The following is a 27,380-nucleotide window of genomic DNA, read 5'->3' as shown; positions in this document are numbered from 1 at the left end:
CTACCATATCACAGAAAACTGTTTTTTTCATCCTAGTTTACTCACCCCTCAACTTCTCACCCTGGCACATCCTCTGCTCTATGACCTCTTCCTCTAAGTGGCTGGTTTCTCCCAGAATATCCATTTTATGAAGGATATCCAGGTCTGTCATGTGTTTATCCCTCTAGGCTGCACTCTTGACTCTAGACATCTACTATGCCCCATGAGGTTTTACCCCTTCCACTCCCCCACCATTAAAATGTCATCTTCTTTACTAATGCATTGTTGGTGGAGATGTGAACTGGTCCAACCATTCTGGAGAGCAATTTGGAACTATGACCAGAAGGCTATAAAATTGTACATACCCTCTGACCCAGCAATACCACCACTAGGTCTGTATCCCAAAGAGATTAAAAAAAAAAAGAGTGGGGATGGGGTGGGGGGGAGGACCTATTTGTAAAAAAATATTTATAGCAGTTCTTTTTGTGGTGGCAAAAAAATTGGAAATTGAGGGAATGGCCATCATTGGGGAATAGCTGAACAAGTTGTGGTATACGATTATAACGGAATTTTATTCTGCCATAAGAAATAAGCAGGATGATTTCAGAAAAACCTAGAAAGATTAACATGAACTGATGCAAAGTAAACAGAACCAGAACACTGCACACAGTAACAGCAATATTTTCAGTGAAGAAGTGTGGATGACTTAGCTCTTCTCAGGAACACAATGATCCACTACAATTCCAAAGGACTCATGATGGAAATGCTATCCACCTCCAGGGAAAGAGCTGATGGAGTCTGGATGTAGATCAAAGCATACTATTTTTCAACTTCTTATTGGGCTTTTTTTTGTTTGTTTTCTTTCACATGACTAATATGGAAATGTTTTGCATGACTGTATATGTATGACCTATATCAAATTGCTTTACCTTCTTGGGGAGGGAGGGAGAGAATTTGGAACTCAAAATTTTTAAAAAACCAATGTTAAAAATTGTTTTAACATGCAATTGGAAAAATATTATTCAAATGAAAAGGAATGTAAGCTTCTTGAGGGCAAAGACTATCTCATCCTGCGTGCATTTGTATTCTCATTGCTTAATGCTTCTTGACTTGATTAAAAAAAAAAAGTTAACCTGTCTATACCCTTGCAATGAAGTGAATTCTCTAGTGGACCTATGCCCGAAGGAAGTCAAAGTCAGAAACAAAGGTCCAATATAGGCCAAAATAATCAAAGCAGCATCGCTGCACTCTGTGGTGACTGAGGGAGTGCCCATAAATTGGAGAATAGCTGGACAAACTATTGTCTATGAATGCAATGGAATATTATCGTGCAGTAAGGAATAATGAAAATAAAGTATTCAGAAACATAGGAAATTTGTACAAATCGACACAGGGTAAATAAGCAGGGCCAGGAGAACAACACTCCATGACTACAGCAGAGTAAATGAAGATGGCACTACAGGACAGAAGCTTGGAACAGCTGAGGAATCTCGTGAAGCAGCTCCTTCAGGGGGAGAGAGGGGGATTACCAGCACAGCTGGTATGCTTTATGCATTGCCACCACTCTATTACAAGTTTCTTCATAACTGTTTTTGCCACAATGGTGGGTTTGATCTAGAGGTGGAGTTGAAATGATTGTGATGTGACATCAAGGAAATGTTAAAAAAAAGAAAGGCCAAAGTGATGGTGTAAGATCAAAAATAATTTTATTCCAAAGTTCCTCCTACCCCTCTTTTCTGGGGGGAGGAATAAAGGAGTAAAGAGAAAACTCATGTCCAGTTCCAGGCATCAACAGACAAGGAGTTGGGGTAACCCTCCCAACCCTGACCCGTACAGTTGGCACTAAATATATGTTCAGTTAAAGTGAATCTCATGACAGCACCTGAGCCTTCACTCCTCAGCTAGGCTAGTAGTAAACAATAGGAGTATCCAGACAAAGGCTTTGCTAGGGCAGCTGTGTGGGCACAGAGTAAAGAGGGCATCCATGGGGCACATCAAGACTAGCCTCCAGGGAACCCACCCCCTTGACTTCGATGCACACTCCCCACCCTCCTTGCTAATGGAGAATCATTGGATTTCGAGGTAGAAGGGACCTTAGGGATCCAGTCCAACCCCCTTGTTCTACAGATGAGCAAAAGGAAGCTGAGAATTCCTCAGACATCCTCTGAGGGATTACAGTAGAGGGCTCCCAACTCCAAGCCCCTGAGCCAAGCAATTCCTGAACAAGTCTGACCCCTGCCACAGCCACAGGTCAGGGCCTCTTCCCAATGGTGTTAAGATACCAGTAGTGATCTAAGCTTCTGGATAGTTCTGATCATTGTTTTAGGTTCCTGGGATGGGGGGTGGAAATGGTAAAACAAAAACATCTCCTGGGGAGGTACAGAATCGAGGGCAATGGAATCAGGGGCTCAAGGCCTGTTTCCTTCCATAGGGCCAAGAGTCCCCACCAATAATTCAGCTACTAGCAGCACTGAAGGGCACAACCAGGAGAGGTCCTGAGGAAATTACTGACCAGGCCAGGCTGAAGATGGCTTGGGGTCTTGGAGACGGGGTCCAAGCCAAAAAATACCCCATCTAACTGGCCTCCTGCCCATTTTTCAACATTTGTGTTTGGAGGAAATTAGATCAACAAAAAATACCAACCTCTGAATTGGAAAATAAGCCGTGAACAAAAAGGTAACACGCACTGTTTGCTTTGGCAATGGCCATGCGTCTGCAGAGGGCAGGATTCTAGTCCTGCCTCCGACACAGTGACCTTGGATGTCACTTTACCCATTTGAGCCTGAATACTAGTCTGTGAAACAAAACCGCTACAGTATCCAGTCCTGTTCATCTCTAAAATGTCACAGGATGGTTGAGGAAAGCACTGTCAATCCTGCCTTTGTTTGAGTTACACTGTTGGTGCATCACATATGCATGTGCCCCAAAACATTCTGAGAGGTGGCTGGTCACCTCCATCCTCCAAAGTCATAATCAGGCCCTGAACATATTCTAAAACTCATGGCCCTCCAGTTTACAGAAGAGGAAACTGAGCCTCAGAAGAGACTTGCCCAGCATCAGAGGTGGTCAGTAACAGGGCTAGGGCTTGACAGAGCATCGATTTCCCCCTAGAACCCAGCACTGGTGCCTCAAGCATTCTCCTCCACGCATTTGTTAACTTCTGCCATCTCCATAACAAGTGAAGACATGGTGTGTCCACACAACCTCCCAGTGAGGTGGATGGCACAAAAAATAAAAAATAAGTAACCCACCAAGTAAAAAGACTTTCTGTTCATTTCCTGCACCATTAATTAGACCGTAAATGCCTCAATAACATTAGTAAAGCCAGCATTCAGCAGAGGGTTTTACACAAATGAATCCACATTAAATTCCATCATTACTTCCAGACTGCCTGGGCCTCTTTATATCCTGATTCTATCACCCATATATTAGTTCTCTCTCCTTACTCTACATTACCCAGAAATTTACTGCCTTCATTCACATCACTGATTAAAAAACACCAAAACAGGGCCAAAGACCAAAACCTGCTGTGGCCCATGGACATGCCCCTTCAGGCTGGCAGTGATCCACTGATTCCCTCTCAAATTCAGTATCCAAAGGGTTCAAACGTCACCTAACTGTATTATTATCCACCCACAAATTTCATTTAGTTCACAACTGTACCACCAGAGACCTGGTGAAATGCACTGCTAAAATCCAGGTCTAAGCAGAAACTCAGGAACAGAGAGAAGACAAGGCTGGGGGCCTCTGGAGGTAGGGAACTCCCTGAGGGCAGACCAGGGCTCAAATAAAGAGCTCAACCTCTCCACAGCACTCAGGACAGTGCCCTCTACTCTTAAAAGATATTCCTTCGGGACTCACACACTTTTCCTAAAGTGGGGTGTGTATTAGGGGAAAGGGAACAACACAGCTCTCCTAGGGCAGGGGTGGGGAACCTGTAGCCTCAAGGTCACACGTGGCCCTCTAGGTCCTCAAGGGCGGCCCTCTGACTGAACCCAAACTTCAACCCCTGTCCTAGGGAATGGAATTCAGTAACTTCCATGCAAGCCTGAGGCAGCAGCAGGAAAAGAGGGGAGGGAAGAGGAGCAAAGATCACAGAGTATCATCCCCACCCAATACACAATTAACCAAGCACATCTCTCCCTGCCCAGGTTATGAACCCCAACAGGTGGGAGTGACAGAAGCCATTCCCACCATTTGCCTTCACCCAATGTCTGAGAGCCCCCTTTCCGGATCCATCCTGTGCCCCTCTCACAATCTACCTTGTATCAGACATATATCTGTGTGCCATACCTCCCTTTAACTAGGCTTTAAGCTCTCTTGAGGACAGGGAGCCTTGTTTCTCCTCTTTCTACCCTCAGGGATGGGCACAGGACCTTACACACCGTCGCCGCTTAGTAAATGCCTGAACTAACTGCTGGGGTCTATGGACCAGCATGCCAGCCCCATCCACTCCGTTCCTCTCATCCCCTTTCAATTGTTTCATTGAGTACATGGGCAGGAGGTTAAGGGAGTCGAAATTCTGGGCACTGGAAGAGGGAATCTGGAGTCCGACAGTAGTGCAGGTGAAAGGACAGATGTCAGAGTGGAGGAAGGAGGAGCGACGGTACACCCAGAAGGTGAGCAGCAGTGCCAGGGCCTTGGCTGGGGAAGGGGTACATGGATGTTTTGTCCTCCACAAAAGCCCGGCGAGAGGTAGACGTCAAGGGGTCTAAGAGCACCAAGAGGCTAGAATGACTGTCTGGGGGCAGGGGAGCATCAGTCCCTGCCAGCGGAGGGTGGGAGGAGCACAGCAGGTAGAGGGTTAGCTGTGAGCCCCAGAAGCTTACTGTATTTGTCTCATGCACAAGGAGACACCTCCCCTCCCTGCCCCACTTCTTACACATGAGATCACACTCATTCTCCTCCCCCACAGGCACACACACTCACAGAGCCAGCTCCCTCTCCCCTCCCTATTAAGCCAAACCAAGTCAATCTTCCTTTTTCACCCTGCTGGGATCTCTTCATTCTATGTGGACGGGGCAGCCTCAGTATCTATTTTTCTGGCCTTCTAAGAGGAATTCCCTTTTCGTTCTAGGCTTGAAGACAGATTCCAAAGCTCCCTTCCAGAGGGGGTTCTAGCATATATTAAGCCGCCCCTTCCCCCCAGTTCCCCAATATCCAGGGCAAGGAAACATTGGCAAGGCTACTGCCCATTGCTGATGGAGCTGACCCAGGATCTTCCTTTCCCCTGATCCCTGGCCCCCACCCTCAGCCTCTCAGTCTGGCAACAGGCTGTCTAGCTGGGCATCATCCAAGCGATTGGTGGCGATGATGTGTTCCAGCTGCTGGCGGTAGCGCGTCAGGTCCTGCATGAAGTGAGGGATCCGAGTCTTTTCCAGCTTCCCGTGGGGCCGGAGCTGATTCACATCCTCGTAGGAGACCTGGGGGGGGAGGAGAGAGAGAGGATCACAGGGACCTCGGCCACCACCGAGCAGGAGAGAGGTCCAGTGACTTGCCTCCTGTCGCACAACTGCACCGCGGCCCAGCTGGCCTGTGGCCCTTGGTGCCGCGACTCCAAAGCCAAAGCTGGCGCTCTGTCCACCACAACGCAGCAGCTCTCTCTGGTCTGAGGGCCAGCCACACACCAGCAAGCTCCTGACATACTCACAAGGCCTGTCGATGGGGAAGGCACCGGACAAAGACAGGCCCATGAGCTGCCCTGAGGGGAGAAGATGGAGCCCCCTCCCACGGGGCCGGCCTCACCTTGCCCAAAGCAGTCAGCATATGGAAATCGATATTCTGCCGGTGCCGCAAGATGCGCAGAATCCCATCCAAGTACACCTGGTCCTTACTGAAGCAGCCTGCAAGGTGTGAAGAGACTCAGAGACCTTCCCCTCCAGGGAGGAGGGAGGCACTCAGGCACAGAAGCTCAGCAGGAAGTGACTTCAGGAGTCTAACCCTCTACAATATCCCCAAAACATCATCTAGTCTTCACCTGAAGACCTTCACTGACGGGGAGCTCACTACCTCCTGGGGCAGCCCATGTCCACTCACAGAGAGCTCTCATCTTTGGACATGCCCCTGCAACATCTACCCCCTCAGAACATGTCTGACCTTTCCTCTCCATAAACACGGGGCACTCAGCGGATGGATCCCTCCAAGCGATCTTGCCAAGAAAAAGGAATAGTCCAAAAAGAGTTTGGACAAACTGATAAAGGGTTCTCACCCCCACACGGAGCACCTAGGGCACACCTAGGTCTGCAGGCTGAGTTTAGAAAAGGCAGAATTCTCTTCCTCAAACCTTCTAGCTTTGGGACTGTGGCTGGCCCTAGAAAATGGATGAGGTAGACAACGGGCACGCTAGGCATCTTCCTGGTACGTCACTATATACCCCCCACTGAATAGTGGGACAAAGAGGTAACAGCAGGCACTTCCTTATTCAGGCCCTATTCCCACGTCTTACTGTCCATAGACCTGGGACGGCCCACCATGGGTCAAGGACCTACCTCTTTGGATTCCCCAGGATGAGCGGTCCCCAGCTGATAAACACCCCGTGAGTATAGCTGCCCCAGCCAGGGCTGCCCCTGCTATTGTCAGCTCCTCCCTCTTGTCTCTGCCATATTTGGGGAAGTCAGGACCCTCCTCCCCCTCAGCCCCCTCCTGCCTACTGCCTAAATCTCAAAGGAGTTACTTCATCAAAGACGGATCCAGGGTGTCAGACTATTACAGCTAGAAGGGAACCTTAGAGGTCACCTGACTCACGCTACGGGGCACTCCAAAGAGCACCAGGCTGTGCCTTCAGAAGATCCTCACAGCTACGAAAAAGGTCACCTCACCACTCTGTGACTGTTTCCTCCTCTGTAAAATGAGGACAGCGATACCTATATGCGCACCTCACCTAAGGTTAACAAGTCATTCTACAAACCAAAATGGGGTAAGTCCGCCATAATAGTTATTTTACAAGTGGAGACTCCAGGTCCAGGAAGATCTGCCCACCTCATATCAGTTACAAGCAGCAGAGCCAGGACCTGGGCCTGTGAGTGGCATTCTTCCACAAGATGAGGTGGTTCAAGTTCTAAGGAACCCCTTTATAAATGATTCTTGGGAATACAAGTCACTCACAAACTGAGGGAATGGGGGTGGGTGATGGGGACTGCGGCTTGAGAAGTGGAGCTCAGGGAATGGACTGAATCACACCAGAAGACCCAGGTTTTCATCTTGACTTTGCTACAAACTCACTGGGTGATCCTGGGTGCGTCCCTCTTCCTCTGTGGGCCTGTTTGCTCCGCACACCCACCCTTCCGCTCCCCTCCTCTCCAGGTCTAGAGCACGCGGCATCTGGGGTTCCCTCACCAGGCTTGGACGTGTCTGTCTGGCCCCGCTTGGCCCTCACACAGTACTCCCAGCGCACCGACGTGTCCTGCACATACTGTGCGAGATCTTGGAAGAGCTGGCGGAAGGACATCAGGGCCGCCCGCTGGATGGTGTAGTACAGCAGGGCCGCCCGCCACAGGAACGGCTGTTTCCGGAAAAGCACGCTGTGCAGGCTGGCCAGCCCCTCCTCCGTGGGGTTGGCAGGCCGGAGCCCATACTGCCGCCGGCCATCGGAGGTATTCCAAGGCTGCTGAGTGTTATTGACAAATCGAAGATAATGGGTGCCTGTGAGGAGGTAAGGAGAGCTGGGGACCACAGCCCAAGGAAAGCCCCCTCCCCAGCTGCCCCCAGAAGCGATGCACAGCCCTCCCTCCGCCAAGCTTCAGGGGGATCGCCATCCTCTACACACCTTCACTCGTACACTTGCCACACGTGAGAAACACTCGCTCATTCACTCTGACACAAATTCACAGACATACACAACAAGGAGGCCCACAAAAAGACCACAGTCACACTCACCACATAACGAGCCAAGCCTTTGTGACAAACCTTCACTCCCTCCCTCCCCCACAGACATGCTCATCCTGCCTGCCCCCCCAGCCACACCCCAGCCTCTCTGCAGACATCTCATGCCCAGAGTTAACAGGATTCTTCAAGAGATGAGACAGAAGGAAAGGAGAAGTGATTAGTGAACCCAGGCAGAGGCCCCCTCCATCCCCCCCAAACCCTCCTTTTCTCCTCACTCCACAAAGTTTTGTGCACATGACCAGACTGGGCACTGAGATTCTCACCATGACATCCCCTCCTCCCTCTGGCAGCTTCCTCCTACAGCATGGAGGTTTTTATTGGGGGGGGGGGCGCGTTAAAAGGGCACAAGAAGACCAAGTACTACAGTCAGTGGGGCTTGGAGGCTCTAGCTGGGCAGGTGGGACACTTGGGTTCTTTCTCTCTAGCTCCGGGCCAGATCTAAGTACCCCCTGCCTCAACCCAAATGAGATGGGGAAGAAGCCAGAGAAAAAGTTAGTGAGGAGAGGGTAAGGCCCAGAAGGGTAAGAATGGACTGGCAGAGAAGATGGGCCCCCTAAGAGGGGCTCTGCCTGCCTACCTCTGTGAGTGAGAGGGATGAGGAAGCTGGCCATTCCTGGGAGGGACCGTCCTCAGGGAAGGAGGGGAAGAAATAAAGGGAGTGAGATTACTGGGGCACAGACTACTCCCCCAGATCCCTCCCCCATGAGTTACACCCAGCCTCTACCCAGCTCCACCACCCACCCAAAGCTCTGCTTCCTTTGCAAGTCTCCCCACCTCCCAGCTTCCCCTTTGTGTCCATTCCCCCCGCCCACCACCCCCAATCTCCTAGACCAGCGTGGGCCTTCTCTATCCCATGACACAGTATGTCTGCTAGCCTGGAAGGTGGGCCCCTCCTCCTGACCTATCTCATGCCGCAGCATGCCCTCCAGCCAGTACTGGCGGGCCCCGGTCAGGTTGATGGCCAACGTGGGCCGGCTGTTCTCTACCATCATCACTGCTTGGGACAGCAGGTCCTCACTCAGCTGCACCACCACCTGCCAGAGGGGAAGGCAGAGGCAAGCCTGAGTTCTCTGCCCCTGCCCAGTGCTCCCAGGGAGGAATGAAGCTTGGGCTGGAGGCCTCCCCACCATGCCTCTGCTCCCCAGGAGCCCCTCATTGTGCACAGAGTGGGCCAGGAAGGATGCCTTCCCTGCCACGCCTCACCTCTCCAGTGCAGCCTTCCTTCTGCATGTACTTGCGGACGATGGACCAGATCTGGCACTTCGTCAGCAGCTGGCCTCCCGTGATCGCCTCAAACTGCTCGTAGGTCCCATACTTCTCCAGGACTGCTTCAATGATCCCCACCGCCTGCCATACACACCCCGCCGCCAGGGGCTGTCACCCTTATCCCAGCCACGGCCTCAGCCTGCACTTATCCCTGGGCCGGGGGCTGGCGGGAATTCAGCATGAAGCTGAGGGTGAGACTAGGAGAGCAGGAGGAGGGAAAGAGACAGGTAACACTGGAGGGGAAAGCAGCTGCTGGGGGGCCAGAGAGGATGAGTCCAGGAGCCGCAGGGAAGGAGATGAGGGGAGGGCCGGTGGAGACAGAGCAGGAGCCCCTTCCTGTTCCCATGGAACCCACTACACCGGGGAGAGGGGGCCGAAAACCATGGGGAAAGGGGGCGTCCCTGGCTCCCTGACCTGGGGGATGAACTTGTCCGAGGCCTCATTGTATTTTTCCAACACGGCAGCGGGAATCGGCTCCTCATACTCAAACTGCGGGTCGTAGGTGTACCTTGACTGGAAGAACCGGTCTCGTTCTTGCTCCAAGTTGTTGGGTCTCAAGGCTACCAGCAGGCAGGGGCTCTTGCTGGCTGCCCGGCTTTCCTCTACCTTGCATTTAGCAATGTGGGGCAGGGAGGAGGCGGGCCGGAGGCGTCCCTTTCTGCTGGACCCTCCGACTGAGCAGGAACTCTCACTGCGCCGGATCCGACCACGACCCAGTGAGGTCGATGACAGTCGTCTTATTTCAGACTTGGGACTCTGGACATTGGGGCGGGAAGAGGCCAGGCCTGATGGTTGGGACACAGAGGATCTAGGATGTACTGGGATGACCAGGGAGGGTTTCTGGGAGCTGGGGGCTGATTTCGGTGGCTGGATAGAGGGGTACAGTTGTGGCCCATTCTGCTTTGAGATCTTCCCCACCCCGGAAACAGTGGGGGGGCTGACAGACATGGAAGGGGGTGCCTGCTCATAGGCCTCGGTCCCCGAGTCCAGCACCATCCTGCTCTCTGAGAAGGGTCACATCTGGGTGTGTGATCCCCCACTGCCCTCGATCCTGGCCTGTAGGGACACAAAATGATATGAGGTGTATGAGACAAAGTCGGAATGTTGGTTAGACAATGACATGGCAGGATATAATGTGATGTTGTGGAAAAGACACTGGATGTGGAGTCAGGGAATCGGACAAAGGTGATGATGAAAGGAAAGGAGAATCAGGTGTGTTTATCATAAGAAAAAGAAGGTGGGGGGAGCAGATTACTGTCTGAGGGCAGATATCTTCAGCATCCAAGGAGGACTGAGAAAGTGGATGGGTGGTAAGCCAGTCATCACCTGACTCAGCTCTCCAGAAGCAGCTGGTGGCTCAGTGAACAGAGTGCTGGGCCTAGACTCAGGAAGACCTGAGTTCAAATCCAGCCTCAGGCACTTGCTAGCTGGGTAATCCTGAGCAAGTCACTTAACCTGTTTGCCCTAGTTTCCTCAAGTATGAAATGGGAATAATAATGATACCTAACTCCCAGGATAGTTGTGAGAATCGAAGAGATACTATTTTGTAAAGTGCTTAGTATAATGCCTGGCACATTATTCCTCCCATCCTTCCTTCCCTCCATCACTTCTCTTCTTCCCTCTCTCCCTCCCTCTTCCTTCCTCCCTTTCTACCTGGCCGAAACACTCACACCATGCTTCTTCATTCCATCCAGCTAACCCCTCAGACACCAAGGTATAGCTAGTAGAGCACGGGCATCCAATACTCTGTAGGCATACCCCTCTGCTCCCAATCTAACCCTCCCCATTCCCACTGTCTACTCTAGCTCAAGGAACAATAATTAAATCAACATTATCTTTGGCAATGGAAAGGACACAACGATTGACTGCCCTATTTAAACGTCTGTATCCATAGCACCTAGCACACAGTAGGTGCTTAATACATGCTGGTTTGACTGACTTAGATTAACACCGAAAAAAGCCAATACAGAAACGATAAACTGCTGAAGGGTCAACGCAGAGGATGTTTGTCTCTAAGTGACCTTCCAAGAAGAAACAACTTTCTGTCCTCGAGAGTTCACCAGATTTCCAGCTTAGACCCTGAGCCCCAAAGTCTGTGAAGGAAGGCCTGTGTGGTATGGTTAAAAAAAAGGCCGCATAACATGACCAATGTGGAAATATGTTTAATAGGATCATACATGTAGAGCCTATATCAGGTTGCATGCTATCTTGGGGAGGGAGGTGGGAAAATTTAGAACTCAAAATCTTATAAAAGCGAATGTTGAAAACTAAAAATTAATTAATTTAAATAACTTTTTTTTAAAAAAAAAAAAGGTTCAACAACAACAACAACAGAAGGGCTGTACAAAGCACCAGGGGCTCTGCTGTAACTCAGAGTGAGAGCCTGGGAGGGCCTCCGTTCCCTTCTTGTAAGAGCAGAGGATGGGACAAGATGACTTCTACAATCCCTTCTTCCTCTGGTCATCTCTTCAGCTCATGACTTGCTTTTTTTTTTTTAAATGAGACTTTCGAGGCAGCTAGGTGGCACAGTGGATAGAGCTGGGCCCGGAGTCAGGAGAACCTGAGTTCAAATCTGGCCTCAGACACTTACTAGCTGTGTGACCCTGGACAAGTCACTTAACCCCAATTGCCCCCCCCAAAACTCTCAGAAAACAAAACCCAAAAAATTAGACCTGCAATTTCTTCAGTTTGGGGAGTTCCTGGTAAAGAATGTCCTCTCTCTAGTGGCAAGTGGCATCTTCTTTGCAATTTACAGTGGGCAAAGCGCCAGGTCTGGAGTAGGGAAGACTCAAGTCAAATTCTGTCTCAGACACTAGTTGTGTGACCTTAGGCGACTCACTCAATCTCTGTCTGTCTCAGTCAGTGTCCTTAACTGCAGAATGGGGGTGAGAACAGCCCCTGCTTCCCAAGGCTCACACGAGGACAAAATGATCTATCTGTCAAATTCTTCAGAGAACAAAGCACCACGTAAATGTCGTTATTATTATCTAGCTGAGTCTCTCTCCAGAGTCTTTTTCATCAACAACACAACAGCTCTTGTTACTTTATTCTTTTTGTGGGGGAAGGGGTGTCACTAAATGTATTAAAGGTTAGAATTTCCCCCCAAAATGAGCCAAACTGTAACTGTTAGAGACTCCCTCAAATGTATCCTGTCCCTTGGAAAGAAAGTCCGTGAGTGGCTCGTGTGAGCAGCATCTGCTGTTGGGGCTAGGGGTGCTAAAACAACCTGGTGTGGAGAGGCCCTGCAGAGCAGGAGCCTGCATCATCCTGTGCATTTCTCTGATGCTTCACAAAGGCTGATAAAGCCCCGTAAGCTGGGTAAAGCGAGGGCGATACTGGTGTGCCCAATTCAATTAGGATATATTCTTCAGAATTTAAAATAAATTATACTGGAACTAGAGCATAATCCTAAAAACAATGACTGCCCCAACCGGGCCCAGACATAACACTGATCCATAGAGACTTAAGAATGTTTCTAACAAAAGTCACACTAATAGTATAGGAAGCTTTCAAAAAATAAACATCCAGAAGAAGAAATCGAAACCATGTACGTGTCCCACCTGTTGTCCTTTCTGCTACTGGCACTGTCCTGAAGATGCTTTCAATGAGCCAACAGAAGGTGTGCTGACAGCCCCAAATTTTAATTCAATTGCTAAAAAAATGCTCCCCTCTTCCTAACTACCCCATCATTGTCAAGGGTACTACCAGCCATCCTCCGGTATCCAAGCTCACATCCTCCCTCACCTCTGACATCCAACCAGTCAGCAAATCCCGCAGTTTCTACCTTCAGAGATCTCTCTCAAATACCCCTCCTTCTCTCCTCTGTTACTATCACCACCTGGGGGCAGGCCCTCATCTCCTGCAGAAGCCTGTGGAATGGGCTCCCTGCTTCACGTCAGCAGTCAAAATGATCTTCCTAACATGCAGATCTGACATCACCCCTTCAATAAACTCCAGTGTCTTCCTATTACTCCCAGATCATATACAAAATCTTTCAGAGCCCCTGATGAGCTGGCCCCTCCTGTCTTTCCAGTCTTCTCATACCTTCCTACCCTCTCTGCACTCTGCATTTCAGTGACAGCGGCCTCCTGGCTGCTGCTCAAACAATACCCTCCATCCTCCGATTCTGAATGTTTTCACTGGCTGTTTCTCCCGCCTCCTCATCTCCACCTCCTGGCTTCCTTCAAGTCTCAGCTGAAATTCATCTTCTATAGGAAGACTTTCTTCATCTTCCTTAAATCGAGTGCCTTCCCTCCGAAACCACCTCCGATCTATGCCGTTCCCTATCATCTGTATAGAATTGCCTCCATTAGACCACAAGCTCCTCAGGAGCAGGGGCTGTCCGTGGCCTTTCTCTGTATGTCTCCATATGGTGTCTGGCACAGAGTGGGGTACTTCGTAAATATTTTACAATGACTGTTCAAGAATTTGCAGAATACTACATGTAAAAGAAGGTTAGCAACTTGCTCTCTACTCCCCTACTGTTTTGATCTGAATTTCATGGAACACGAGGAGATAATCAAGATGAAAAGGGCAAAAAAAATAGTGACAAGAGTAACAGTAGCCATTATGCAATTCTTTGCAGGTTTACAAAGTGGTTTTTTTTCCTTACAAGAACCTTGTGAGGTATGTAATGCAATGATCATGCCCATTTACAGGTGGGGAAACTGAGGCTCAGACAGGTCAAGTGTGTAGCCCAGACAGGTTAAGTGAATGGACTGAAATTCCCATCTTTTGAGCTCTTTCTGCTATATATAACACTAGCATCCCCTAGTCTCAACCATGACTCGAGAATTGTGATTTAATGCTGAAAAGGTCCTCAGTGATATCCTAATACAACTCTCTCCATTCAGAGAGGAGGAAATGGAAACCTAGGGAGGATTATGTGATTGCCCACAGTGACAACTAGTAAGGAGATGGGAATGAGGCAGCTGGTGGTGCAGTGGAGAGAATGCTGGGCCTTTGAAACAGAAAGACATGAGTTCGAAGCCAGCCTCAGACACTTACCATTCGTGTAACTCTGAGCAAGTCACTTAACCTCTGCTACCTCACGTTCCTCAATTGTAAAATGGGAATAATGCTAGCACCTATCTCTCAGGAGGCTCAAACAAAATAATAACTGTAAAGTGCTTAGCACAGGGCCTGGCACACAGCAGGCACTATATAAATGCTGGCTGTGGTTGTTGTTACCTTCCCAGGTCTTTTGACCAAATATCCAAGGCCCTACAGGCACTCTTGAGCCTAGGGCAAGTTAGGGAAAGGGGTTTCATTTTCATCAACCTTTCAAGGTAGGGGGAAGGGGCACTATTAAGGAGGATAGAAATCATCATGGAAGAAGGCTGAGAATGAGTCCAAGTCCCCAGGGAAGAGAAAATGCAGAAAATGAGGGAATGAGACTCCTCATAACTTTCAAGTACTGCTAAGAATTAGCAAAGGAGTCTCTACCCCCTTGTCCATAGAAAAAATCCTCAGTGTTTGTACTGAAGTCACTCAAGAAATCTGCAACCAACATCTCCTAACCCAAGAAGGCCTGAGATCCACTGGCAGAGCATCTGCCCTGCCCAAAGAGAGGAAAATGGACTAGGTAACTTCTGGAGGGCTATGACGGCCAGAGTCCAGCTGAGACTTGGAGCCCAAAAAACCTGGCAAAGAGCCAATTTTAAAGCCAAGGCTGACCTGGTAACTTCCTTTCCTTCCAACCTCTCTGAGATTCAGTTCCCTCCTCTGTAGAATGAGACAGTTGGCCCAGGCGATCACAACAAATATCTCATTGATGTTCTCCTAGTTATCTTGCTTCCATTTCTCAATGAGAAATAGTGAGGCAAAATCTCACTTTCTTCTTCTTCTTCCCAATCCCTGCTCCACATGCTTTCCCACACAGAACCCATCCACTCCTGTGGCTCTAAACTAACACTCTTTTCTATGCACACAGATGACTCCCAATCTAACACTCCAGCTCTACACTCAACTACAGAATCTTAGGCATTAGAGTTAGATGGGCCCGCTGACATCGTGCCCTTAAAAATCACCTCATTCCAATCTCTCCTTTTACAAATGAAGAAACAGAAGTCCAGAGAAGGGAAACTTGTAACTGGTAACTTGACCAATGGTGTACAGTAGCAGTCAGGCTTCAAACCCTGATCCCACAACTCCAAAACCAGTGCTTTTTTTTTTTAATATATATTTTATCTTGGCTTTCCCTACAAAGAACCCTTCCAGCTCACCCTCCACAGTGTTTTCCCGTTAAAAAAGTTATACAAGAGCATTCACTAGAGCCTACTGAAACTTTGAGCATGTATCACTTCCCATTTGTAGCTGACCTTTTGTTAATAAGAAGAAATAATATGTGCTTTGATTTCAATAATTTGGAACCAACATTGTCCATTGTATAATAACATCTAATATTTATAAAGCACCTAGTCCGAGCCAGACACCATGCTAAGCACTCTATAAATATTATCTCATTTGATCCTTATAACAACTATGGGAGGTGTTATTATTATTCCCATTTCATAGAAGAGGAAACTGAGGCAAACAGAGGTTAAGTGACTTACTCAGAGTCACACACAGCTAGTGTCTGGGGCCAATCTTCCACTACTGACAAATATTTATTGGGTGATTACTATGTATTTTCAAGTGCCCTTTGATGTGGTATTGGGAATAAGGTTGAGTTAAAATAAGGTCTTCAAGGAATGTATACAATTTATTTGAAAAGCTAAGCCACATATGTAAATAAGCATATAAGTATATAACAATAATAAGTATATAAGTATATAATAATGTAAAACATATATATTTACAATTTTGGAATGGCTCTTGCCTTTGCACCCATTTATCTATATACAGATAAGCCCATGGCTTTAAAACTGGAAAGGACCTTCGGAAAGGTCCAGTCCAACTTCCTCGTTTTACAGAATGGAAGCCAAGGCCCAGAGACTTGCCCCAAATCACAAAGCTAGAAAAGAGAAGACCCAGGATTCAAACAGGTGCCCCCAAAATTCATCACCAGGGCTCTTTCCACTACATCAAGGGGCCGGCCTCCAGTCCCATCTCTTCCATTTCATTTAACTGCGCTCTTCCGTGACCGCCAACATTTAATGGTTCTTGTGCCAGGTCCCACTAGACTGGAAGCGCTCTGCGGGCAGGGTCCTGCCCGATTTTCCAGCGACCCCTACGACACCCAACCCCAGCAGACCCATCAGCCACGTTCCCACAAGGTAGTAAATTAAAAGGGGTGGGAAGGGAACCTCAAATAGAAAGCTGGGCTTGATGACGAAAGAGGAGGAACGGTCCTGACCAATGGAAGCTGGGAAGGCGAGGGGCGGGGCAATAAGGGAGACGACCGTGGGCCAATAAAGAACCGAGAATGTGGGAGGGGCGGGGCCACTGAGGGGCGGGGCCCCGAGCCAATGGGCGGCCTCGGAGCTCACAAAGAGCGCGCCCTCTGTACCCAATAGAAGAGGGCGGCCCCGGCTAACAAATAGTAAGGGGCGGGAGGGGGCCCGCGCAGCAGGAAATGGGCGAGAGAGGGTATGGGTGTCAGGGGGCGCGCACTCGCCGTCAGCCTCTGCCTGCCCCAGAACCCGCCCCCCAGCCCCGCCCCACCTGGCCACTCCGTTCGGCTCCTTCTGGCACCGCAGCACCGTGTCCGCACTGCAGCCGAAAGCCGGCCGCCCGGAGCCCGACGCCGGCACGCATGCACGCAGCGACGTGCTCGCGTCAGCCTTTGCGGCTGCGCGAGAAGCGGGAGGATTCCTCAGGGACTATTCCTTGGCTGCGAGGCCCGCGAGATGGGAGGGAATAGAGAGGAGGAGCCGTGGTGCTACAGCTCGGCCACCGGCCCTAGGCCCCGCCTACCTAGGGGCGGAGCTTCGGCGAGCCAGGCGGGCAGTCATTTTGATTCTTCTAACCCTCCTTGGTGTGGGCGGTGCGAAGCGAATCAGCGAATGCGTCGGCCCCGCCCCACTCAGCCCCGCCCCCTTGCCGTATGGCCTCGCCCTCATACCATAGTTAGCGCCGTCTCTCCGCCCTAGACGATGGCTAGCCCGCCCCCAGGCGCCCCGCCCCCATCCCGGATTCGCCCCGTCCCGCAGCGCGTGCTGGGTATGCCGCACACTGCCGGGGGCTGAGCGAGGTGGGAGCGGTCTGAGCTATTCCCTCTCACGCGCAGACTCGGGAGCGGCGGCTCTAGGTGTTTATTGAGGGGGATCCGCTCAGGAGCAGGAGCCAGCGGGAAAGCAGAAGGCCAGCGGAGGCGAGGGCACTGGCACTAGGCTGAAGAGCGGGCGATGGCCGTCGGGCGGCGGCGACGGAGGAGGGTTGGCCTGCATGGTCTCCAAGACGACCTGGCGCTGCTCCCGCGACACGTCCCCACGCACGTCCAGAAGCACCCCGATATGCTCCTCGCTAGGGACAGATGGGGTGATGGGAGTGGGTCTACTCACCCCCTCCCCGTGAGGACAGCCCTCCCCTACCCCTCCGAGGACTGCTAGTCAAGCTAACCTCCCAGTACCTCACATCGGGGAATTTGTGTAAGAAGCTGGACACCTCGAGGCTCAGCAGCGCTGGGTCCTGGAGGCGAAACAGCTCCTGCAGGGCACCCAGGACTGCCCCGGTCTGCGCGCTCTCCTCCAGCTCCTGGAACAAATGATTGGCACAGTCTGTTGTGGGCCAGGAATTAGCGAGGAGCCCGAGACCCCAAGGAGGGGGCATGGGGCATCACTAACCCCCGACCTTGTGGCCCTAAGCTGCCCTCAGCGAAGTGCTCTCGTCTCTCACCAAGCTAAGGAAGAGCTCCCTGAGCTGGGCTGAGTCCTGCAACATTCGCTCCGACGCCTGGATTCTCTCCGTCGAGTTCCGGCACACGAGCTTTCCTTGCATCAAACTCCGAAGATACTCTAACACCACTGCGCGCTCGGTCTCAGCCAGCAGCATCTTTGAGGCCCCAGAGGAAGGGATGGATGTTCAGCCTGGGAAGAACAGCTGTCCCCCCATCCCCTTCTGGCGCTAATTAGATCCAGCTCTGCCCTGCTCTCTCTCTCGCTCTCTCTCTCTGTCACGCCCGCACACACACACACCACACGTAATATGAGGAAGAAAATGAGGGAAAAGGAACCTGGGTTTGGGATGGCATGAAATCAGAGACAGAATTTAGAGCTGAAAGGAACCTTAGAGAGAAGCTGGCCCTCATTTTACAAATTAGAAAAAGTGAAGTTTGAATAGGTTCATCATTTATTCAACAGACAGCTAAAATGTCACACCTGAGCCATGGTACTCCGGACTCTGGAGAATCGTGAACAGAAGCTGGCTGTCTTCTCACACACATTGTCCAGCATCACTAGACTGGATAGCCACTGGCGAGAGGGCAGGGCCACAAACAGGGGCTGAGAGCGAAGGAGGCAAAGTTAGGCCCTTTCTGTCTCCTCCCCCAGTCCTGTGCCCCTATTCAGGCCCTAGACGGGTGGGGAGCAGGGAAGAGTGAGGTATAGTCCTGACTCAGACCTGTAGCTCCTCCAGCAGGGCATCCAAGATCAGTCTGCAAATCTTCTTCTTGAAGTCTCCAAGGGCTGCATCGATGGCAGCTGAGACACTGGTGGTGGTGGGCACCCCAGCGGGCTGCAAGAGGGAGACTGAAGAACTGCATGGCGGGAGAGGGCAGAGACAGAAGGCGTGAGAGAGGCCAGGATGCATTTGGGGACCATTCGTCCTTACTTAGCCTGATGTAGTGGAAAAAGCACTGAATTCAAAATTGAGAATTTAAATTCTAACTGCCACTAACTCTGTATGACCTATGTGTGTGTGTCTTTGAGCAAGTCAATTCACAACTTACAGTCTCACTTTCCCCATATATAACAAGCTAGAGCTTGAATTCTCCTTCCCAGTTACTTTGCATATATTTTAAATTTACTTCTCTGTGTACATGTTGATTCCCTCACTAGAATATATGTTCCTTGAAGACAGAGACCATATAGTAATATTTTTTCTTTCTTTCTATATGTCACATAGTACAGTGACAAGGGGTGCTTAATAAATGTTTGTTGAGTGGAATAGTCTTAGAGATCCTTTCCAACCCATCTCTTTCCTAATCTGCAAAATAAAAATGATAATATTTGCTCATCCACTTCAAAGTGTTGTGAGGAGAAATATGCTTTATAGCTTGATGCTCAGAAAAAAATTAAGAATAAACAGACCCTCTCTCAGACCAAAAGGATCACGAGGTTTAGAGCTAGAACTCACATTAATCCAAACCCCTCATTTTGCAGATGAGGACACAAGACCAGGGAAATGCCATGATTTTCCCAAGATCACACAGCTAGTCAGTAGCTGAATGGAATTTGAACCCAAGATCCCCCAGTCCAAAATCCAGTGCTTTTACCACGAGAACAGGGATAGCCTTGAAACTGAAGCCTTCTTGAAGAGATTTTATAATGAATTGCCTTACCAAATGTATTCCACCCCCCCACTCCCCCAAGTAGACTGAAAGCCCCCTGAGGGCAGACATCTTTTTTGTCTTGGTAAAACCTAGAGTCTAGCACATAGCAGGTACTTAATGTAAACTACACGTGCTGACTTGAATGGAATTAACCTCAGTCGCCATTCATACAGAAGGTTACAACCTTAAGATGCGTGAGTCCTCTCTTGTCCCCAGTCCCATGGCCTTAGCACATTTCCTGGTGGCCCAGTTTTCCCAAAGCCCCTCCATCTCTCTGTGCAGCCAGTACCTTAGGGCAGCGTAGTGATTGAGGCAGGCCAGCAGGTATGGCACGTAGTGACAGGGCCTAGATGCATCCTTCAGGTGCTCTTGGGAGAAACGGTCCAGTGCCTCCATGAGGCTGTGGCCGGGAAGAACGGGTAAGCAAGACCAGCACCATGGCCTCCACTCCCACCTAGCCAAACTTTGGGGACATGAGGGCCAGGAGAGGAGGACACGGCACAGGGGAGCCAGGGCCATGAAAGACCACTTTCTATGCAAGTGACTCATCACTGTAACTGGGCTGAGCCCTCCTTCCCACTTTTCACCCCACTACCTCCCATTAGGGGACACAGGCCTCTAAGCAAGAACAGGGGCCTGCTGGAGTGATTTTAGAAGAGACCTCAAAGGCCATCTAGTTTACCCTAACCCCTTATTTTACAAAGGAGGAAACTGAGGTCCGGGGAGATTTAAATGACCTTCCCAAGTTCACATAGGTCAAAAATATCAGAAGTAAGCCTTGAACTTTGGTCCAGAGGCAGAGTACTCCACAGGCAGTGGGGCATCCTCCTCCTCCTTTGTTCTAAACCCAGTCACCTCTTTGCTGCAGAGTGTCCTCATCCTTGACAACTTCCCATTATGGAAATGCCTATGGGATTCTATGCCAGCAGTCTGGGCAATCATAAACATCGTGTATGTCACTTTAGGGGGGTGGCACAGACCTCCTCAGGAAGGTGCCCAGCTCCCTCAGGGCCATGACATGTATTCTCTCCTGCAAAGAAGAGCTGATCACAGCTGTCACCCGGATATTCTCATCTAGGATCTGGGGGTGGGAAGGGTCAGGGCACACTGTTAGCCAGCACAAATTCTTGGCGTCCACCCCCACCTCAAGCAGTTCCCTTCCCCTTAACCCAAATTCACCCCCCCAAAAAAAAAAAACCACACACCTGCAGAACAACAGCAGGCAGGGAAGAATGATAGAAGCCTTCAGGGTCAATGTCAGGTTCCTGTTCTTGGAACCATTCAGCCACCTCTCCATCCAGGGCATTCTGCAGCCACCCAGCTACCTTTATCTGGGACAGGGATGGGTGGGGGGAAACATGAACAGAGAAGAGACATAGGGAGGCAGTTAGGTGGTGCAGTGGATAGAGTACTGGCTCTGGAGGTGGGAGGAACTGAATTAAAATCTGGCTTCAGACACATATTAGCTGTGTGACCCTGGGCAAGTCATTTAACTCCAATTCCCTCCCCAAAAAACAAACAAAAAAGACATAGGAAGAAACATAGTAAAAAGGATGCAAGGTATACACATACACTTCCTCCCCACACACACATATACCCACACAAAATTCCTAGAAGAAAGAGACTAGCCCAACTCCCTAAGGATTAGCACATCGTAGCAAGATGAGCTCTCCCAAGGCGCAGTGGGCTTCAAGCAGAGGCAGGCCCACCACCTGGACATGATATCTGCAGGATTCCCCCTCAGGCAGAGACTGGACTAGTCAATGATGTCAAACCACTCAAACCAGATAGAAGTATATCTGTGGCAGCATTTTGACATAGAAAACCACATGTTAAAACTAGTTATTTTGTTAAAATATTTCCAAAATATTTCCCAATGACATTTTCCTGTGGTTTCCAATACACTCAGGAGTGTCAGGGGATTCACACCACCCCGGGTGCATGTTTGACATCTCTGAACTAGATGATCCTAATGGTCCCTTCTAATGGTAAGATCCCATGGGCCTCTTTTTGGACCACGGCCAGCATCCAGAGCTGGTAGGTCATCTAGGCCAACCCTGTCATTTTACAAAAAAACTGAAGGTCACACTAAGAAGCAGATAGGATTTGAACTCAGGTTCTCTGACTCCAAATCTTTCAACTACACCATGCTTGAAATACAATAGAAAATTCAGCCGACTAGGTTTTTTTCTCCCTTGGTCTTTCCTCTTACTCCCTTTCCTCTGCCCTTATCTAACAAAACACATTTTACAATACTTTATCATTTACAAAACACTTTCCTCACAACAACCCTGGGAGGTATGTAAGGCAAGTATAACCATTCCCATTTTAAAGATGAGAAAACTGAAGCTCAGAGAGGGGAATTGACTTGTTGAAGGTCACATAGCTAGTGATAGCTGAAGACTAGGATTCGAACTCAGGTCTCTGGACTCGAAGGTTCTTTCCACTTCATCATGCTGCTTTCAAAAACATTAGCATATGGCCTTTTCTGTAGTTTCTTCTCATTGCCTAACCTACCTGGCTTGCCCCTGCATCTTTTCCAAAAAGACAGGGGTTGAATTTTTCCAAACCATTTTACTAGTCCTCAAAGAAGGCCAAGGAAATACTTAGAGACAGCAAGTCCTGGAGTTAGCGGTGGCAGAGGTGCCCCTTGGGATGGAGCCTGTGAATCTCTCTTGCCTGGGGGTCCTACTTCTTCCCATCCTCACCTTGAGTTTTTCTGTGTATGTTCTTTCTAGCTGCTCCACAGCCTCCGGGGAGAGCAAAGGTTCTAGTTCTGAGATGTCAGCCTCAGGACTGAGGTCAGGATGACCCATCATCTCAGGGCTGAGGGAAATCATAGGATTCATAGCTGTGAAAGACTGTAGGCTTGCCTCAGCCTCCCTGTGCTTGTCCTGCCCACCCTCTCCACCCCTGGCCTGGCACTGACCCTGGGTAGGTATGCAGGGCCCAGTGCAGCAGCGTGAAGATGTCCTGGGTGCCCAGGTCCTCATGGTCCAGAAGCCGCTGCAGGTGCTGGCGGAGGCCATGGTGCAAGGTGTGGGCCCACAGCTTCACCACCCTATAATCTCCAGGGCAGCAGGGAGCCACCAAAGCCTCAGCCAGGGCCAGTTCAGCGGGCAGAGCTTCTCGGAGAGCAGCCAGGTGTCCCGCCAGGCCTGGGGGGGCAGGGGCTGGTGCCTCAAAGTAGGCCTCCTCCAGGGCCCTCCGCAGGGCCCCAAGGCAGTGCTGGCGCCAGGCTCGGGGGCGCCCAGGGGATAGTGACTGCAGCTGAGCATCCCTCTTCTCCTCAAACTCGGCCACTCGCACCGCAGCTACTAGCAGGGCTGGATCATCTCGTGCCAGCTGCCGAGCTGAACCCACCACCTTCCCCATGGCTAGGCCCAGCTCCTCCCCCAGAGGTGTCAAGCCCTCAAAGAGGGACAGTTCAGGCCCCCCAAATGGGTCCAGCACCTCATCCCGTAAGTGTTCCAGCTCCCGTAGGACGTCATAGGCCTCCAGGAATCGATTGTCCTTGATAAGGGCCTGAGTTCTGGCCACTGCCTCAGGTACTGTAAAGAGAAGTAGGAAGCAGGAAGTTAGGGAGCAGCCCTGTAGACATCAGGACTTCTCCAGACCTGTCCTGAACCAGCTGTGTGACTTTGGGGCATTTATATCACTTCCTTTCTCTGTGCCTCAGTTTTCTCATTGGTAAAATTCAGTCTCTCAAACATTTATTAAACCCTTATGTGAAAATTAAAATAACATAAAAATGAAATAAAAAATAAAAAAAGCAACGAAACAAAACCAAACCAAAAAAACCCAAAGAACTTCAGGGTTCTTCAGACTTTAGAGCTGATTTACATATCATTTTGTGGATCAGTTGGACTTTAGAAAGGTTCAGCATTTTCTTCCCCAAGCTCCCTCATTGGTTCATATTGGGCCGGTTCAGCCTGGGTAAGGGGTAAGTGGCCTGACTATGGTGCTCAAGGACGACATGGTCCAGTAGAAAGAACACTGGATTTGAGGTCAGGAGATCTGGGTTTGAATCCTGGCTATGCTATCACCTAAGCTCTCTGGGTCTCCATTTTCTTTTCTGTCTTGAATCAAATGAGCTTAAAGGTGAGTCTCTTCTAACTCTCAATTCCCAACCCTGAGCAGCAGGAACATTACGGGACCTCACCTGCCAAGAGTTGAGGCAGTAGGAGTGTCACTGCCTTTAGCTGTCCATGCTGATTGGCCAGCTCCTGGAGAGGCTCCAAGGTGTGGGCAGCCTCGGCCTGGCTTCTGAGTGCCCTCTGGGCCTCAGCCAGGGCCTCTCGAGCCTCCTGGACCTCCTTCAGTGCCAGGCCTAGCTGTTCAAGGCCTGTCTGCACACTCTCCAAGTATGACTGTACAGTAGACTGTGGGGAGAGAGCTTAGGGTGTCAGTGGCAGGTGGCACCCTGCAATCGAGGGGGCAGAGAAGAGAAGGTCCCTCTGAGCAGGATCCTGATATGGGTGGGGCACAGTCCTTTGGCAGAATTGGGGAAGTCAGGGGAGGGGGGTTAGGACAGAATGGGAATGACTGGGACCAGGGATGGAAGATGACTTTTAGGGATCCCAACTCAAGTCTCTCGCTGGCCCCACCTTGATTCGGGACTCAATGGAGCACATTCTCTGGGCTTCCCGGCTTCGGTATTGGTCCAGCCTGGTCAGCTGCTTGGGGCTGTAGAAGATGCCTGAGGCCCATTTCAGGGCTGCCCCTCTGGCCAGCCTTTCAGCCTTCTCTAGTTCTGGCCACTCCAAGTCTGCTTAGGTGGATGGGGGTAGGGTAGGGTGGGGTGGGGTGGGGGGAGGCAGGAAGAGGATTCAGCCACAGCTGTTTCCCATCCCTTGTCCCTGACAGGAAGTCACTGAATCTGGGACCCTGACCTGGTCAGTCTGCCTCTTCTAACCACTCCTAGTTTGCCCAAATGCTGAGGTGGGGGTCGGGTTAGTAGTACTTTATAAATCTCTAAATGCTATATTGTTATGAACCATAATGTGGTCCATATTAAAGTATCATAGTTTTAAGGCTGAAAAGTCCTTAAGTTCAACCCCTCATTTTACAGATGAAAAACTGAGGCCCCAAGAGGTCACATAAGTCATTTGTCCAAGGTCACATACCTAGTAAGTAGCATGGCCTACAAAAACCTAGTTCCCGACTCCATCCTCCCTACACTTTATTTTGCTACCTCTATTGGGTGGTAAGTGGCTGATTGCCTATCCCTTGGAAAATATCCCTGTGACACCCACTCTACTCCCCAAGGCTGTCTCCACGTATTCAGAACTTCTCTCTGAGGCCACCCAGCCATCCATCCATCCATCCATCCATCCATCCATCCATCCATCCATCCATCCATCCGAGTGACCCCCAGGGTGGTCTGCCCATTACCTTGGGGGGCTCCAGATTCCTGCTCCTCTTCTATATCCATGCCCATGGCTCAAGAAGTGGAGAAGGAAGCGGGGGTGCTAGGCCTGATACTGGAATTAAGCCTAGATGTTGGGGGGTGGGGAGATAGCTCAAGCTCGATTATGGAAGCGCAGCTCAGCTTAAAAGCAAAGCAGATTTTTCTCCAGGCAGGCTCCTCTGGGGCAGCTCGGTTCCTGCCCAGCCTACTCAGGATATGGAAGGGAGGAGTGTGTGTTGGGGGGTGTGTGTGGAGGAGGGACTGAAGGTGAAGGGGTGGGCACTGGAGCTGCTGGGAAATGCCCTGTGCGTGATCCACAACGTCTAGATAGTTAAGGGGGGTGGGGAGAGCCCTGAGTGCCAGCCCTAGCCTGGGCATCCTCATCATGAGGCAAGGGCCAAATGTATAACTTGTGCCAACTATAGCTACACTGTACTGCCTGTGACCCCTCTAGGGAAGTGGAAGCATCATAAGCCCCTTATCGCCTTCCAGTGTCCATTAAAGTCTGGCTTTCTGACTCCCACCTCTATGCCCTAGGGCAGGGGTGGGGAACCTGGGGCCTCAAGGCCACAAGGGGCCCTCTAGATCCTCAAGTGCAGCCATTCAACTGCATCCAAGTTTTACCAGACAAATCCTTTTCTGAAGGGGATTTGTTCTGTGAAGTTTGGATTCAGTGGAAGGGCAGCACCTGAGGACTTAGACGGCCACAGGTTCCTCACCCCTGCTCTAGGGCATCCCTCTCTTCCCTTGCCAAATGGATCCCAGCAGATTCAAGCTTCCCATTCTCCACCTTTTCTACTTTATTCTGTCTTCCTCCTGGGGCTTAGTGGGGAATCCAGGGTATAGGTAAAAGTTGGGAGTGAGAAGAGAAATGAAGGAGAAGGGACAGACATTACTTCTCTCTCCATCCCTCCCTAGTATATGCATCCTTTCTCACCCTGCATGTGGTAACCATAGCAAAAAATCTTAGGGATGACTATCCCCCTGCCCCCATGGCAGAGGGATCTGAGGGAAGGCAGGGCAGACCTGTCCAGCAGCAGGGGGTGGGCATTATGACTGGTAGGTCTGGATAAATTCATCGCAACAGAGCATGAGAAGTGGCCTGTTATAGGCATAGGTCAAACTGTGTGCCTCTTCATCCAGCTGCACAGATGCCCCAAGGATGCTCCCCCACCTCCTCCTCTTCCACCTCAACATAGAAGGAGAAAAGCTACTGATCTTTATTCCCACCTGGAGTGCCAGTATGTTCTCTGCTGCAGAGTGTCAGTCAACCAGCGTTTATTAAACACTTAATTCTGTGCCAGGGAAGGTGTTGATCACTTGAGATACAAAGAAAGGGAAAAAAAAAATCCAGTCCTTGCCTTCAGGTAGCTTACTTTCTAACAGGGGAAGACATCATGCAAACAACTGTATGTAGGAGATACATGCAGTGTAAGTGGAAGGTCACCCAGAAGAAAGAGGGTGAATCTTGCCTGGAGGGAAGCATGGCATCACGCCCAGCCCCCAGCAAGCAGTCTTGGCCAGCAGAACTCGTGAGTACGGTGAGAGGTCTGGGACCCCAGAATTGGAGTGTGCAGACAAGAGTGCAGGTGGACTGAGACGAGGTTAGCCAGAGGAATGCCAGGGACTAGGGCCATAGTGGACAAACATTTCATTGGGGAAATCTACAATGGCCCTCAGACATGGTGTAGAGAAGGGTCAGCCTATGGGAGACAGGTGGTCATGGGAGCTACAAATAAGGTGGAAACTTTCAAGGAGCTGAAAAAAAATAACAACAGCTAGCATTTATATAGTGGTTGGCAAAGCACTTTACAAACAATATTTAATTTTTTCCTCACAACAGCCTTGGGAGGTAGGTTATTGTAATAATACCCATTTTACACATTAGAAAAGGAGGCAGGCAGAGGTAAAAGACTTGTCTAGGGTCACAAAGCTAGTAAGTGTCTAAGGCTGCATTTGAACTCGGGTCTTCCTGACCTTGACGCTTAGCACGGAACAGAGCAGGTGTTTAATAAATGTTGCTTGTCTGATTGACAGACCCCCTTCTGCGTCATCTACTGCATCATTTAGCTGCCTTGGATGAAAGAGATGAGAAGGGGGTACCTTTCTCCCCAGCTGGCCCGTGACCCATGCGGTCTCCACGAGGGTGTCACATGACCCGATGCCCTTGGGTTTCTGGCCAAATATGGTAGTTGACAAGCCTGGGTTGTTTTCGCCGTCCGTGGAGGCTGGGCTTTTCCCCACGATCCCTGGAATTCTGCGGCTGTCCTGGAGAAAGGGAATCGCACAAGATCCCTTGTGGCGCCAGGGGCTCTAGGAGGCCGGCCGGCAGGGGCGCACGCGCGCACGCGCAGGCCTCGAGCCGGGCTCAAACGGAAGTGCGGAGCGGAAGTGTCGAAGCGGCTGCCG

The 27,380-nt window shown here is 50.3% G+C and overlaps 2 protein-coding genes across 7 annotated transcripts; both read right to left on the bottom strand.

Moving 5' to 3' along the window:
- Positions 1 to 1,668: 1,668 nt before the first annotated feature.
- On the bottom strand, positions 1,669 to 17,106 carry MATCAP1 (microtubule associated tyrosine carboxypeptidase 1). Its single transcript, XM_020989380.2, has 7 exons — positions 16,735 to 17,106; positions 9,544 to 10,185; positions 9,067 to 9,210; positions 8,765 to 8,897; positions 7,315 to 7,620; positions 5,725 to 5,822; positions 1,669 to 5,402 (listed from the first exon to the last, which is right to left on the bottom strand). Exons 2-7 carry the CDS (start codon positions 10,123 to 10,125, stop codon positions 5,238 to 5,240), a joined length of 1,428 nt encoding a protein of 475 aa, XP_020845039.1. The 5' UTR covers positions 10,126 to 10,185; positions 16,735 to 17,106; the 3' UTR covers positions 1,669 to 5,237.
- A 203-nt stretch (positions 17,107 to 17,309) lies between these two features.
- Positions 17,310 to 27,320, bottom strand: EXOC3L1 (exocyst complex component 3 like 1). Of its 6 annotated transcripts, none has more exons than XM_020989376.2 (13): positions 27,075 to 27,320; positions 24,169 to 24,329; positions 23,724 to 23,943; positions 22,491 to 23,112; positions 22,270 to 22,387; positions 20,767 to 20,892; positions 20,542 to 20,642; positions 19,851 to 19,961; positions 18,631 to 18,766; positions 18,390 to 18,512; positions 17,908 to 18,063; positions 17,642 to 17,766; positions 17,310 to 17,535 (listed from the first exon to the last, which is right to left on the bottom strand). In XM_020989376.2, the coding sequence occupies exons 1-13, from the start codon at positions 27,100 to 27,102 to the stop codon at positions 17,343 to 17,345; spliced, it is 2,220 nt and encodes a 739-aa protein (XP_020845035.1). In that variant the 5' UTR covers positions 27,103 to 27,320; the 3' UTR covers positions 17,310 to 17,342. The 6 variants fall into 6 exon arrangements, 5 of the variants coding, with proteins under 5 accessions (XP_020845035.1, XP_078005556.1, XP_020845034.1 ...); XM_078149430.1 differs by lacking the exon at positions 27,075 to 27,320 and adding an exon at positions 24,956 to 25,607 and having other exon boundaries at positions 24,169 to 24,332; XM_020989375.2 differs by lacking the exon at positions 27,075 to 27,320 and adding an exon at positions 24,956 to 25,605.
- Positions 27,321 to 27,380: the final 60 nt, after the last annotated feature.

This window comes from Phascolarctos cinereus, unplaced genomic scaffold (genome assembly GCF_003287225.1).
Source record: "Phascolarctos cinereus isolate Bilbo 61053 unplaced genomic scaffold, phaCin_HiC Scaffold_2;HRSCAF=192, whole genome shotgun sequence".
NCBI classification, from domain to species: Eukaryota; Metazoa; Chordata; class Mammalia; order Diprotodontia; family Phascolarctidae; genus Phascolarctos; species Phascolarctos cinereus.
Note: the sequence above shows the minus strand (reverse complement) of the source record. Positions and strands in the feature narration are given on the sequence as shown.

Bases quoted from the DNA above. Each gene is read 5' to 3' on its own strand.
- MATCAP1 (XM_020989380.2), bottom strand. From the start codon at position 10,125: ATGGTGCTGGACTCGGGGACCGAGGCCTATGAGCAGGCACCCCCTTCC. The intron at 8,898-9,066 runs GTGAGGCGTGGC...CCCCTCTGGCAG, and splicing joins AGGAAGGCTGCACTGGAGAG to GTGGTGGTGCAGCTGAGTGA. The intron at 7,621-8,764 runs GTCAGGAGGAGG...ACCTCCTCACAG, and splicing joins CATGCTGCGGCATGAGATAG to GCACCCATTATCTTCGATTT.
- EXOC3L1 (XM_078149430.1), bottom strand. From the start codon at position 25,001: ATGGGCATGGATATAGAAGAGGAGCAGGAATCTGGAGCCCCCCAAG. The intron at 18,064-18,389 runs GTGTGACATTTT...GGGGCCTCAAAG, and splicing joins TCCGGAGTACCATGGCTCAG to ATGCTGCTGGCTGAGACCGA. The intron at 17,536-17,641 runs GTACTGGGAGGT...ATCTGTCCCTAG, and splicing joins CACAAATTCCCCGATGTGAG to CGAGGAGCATATCGGGGTGC.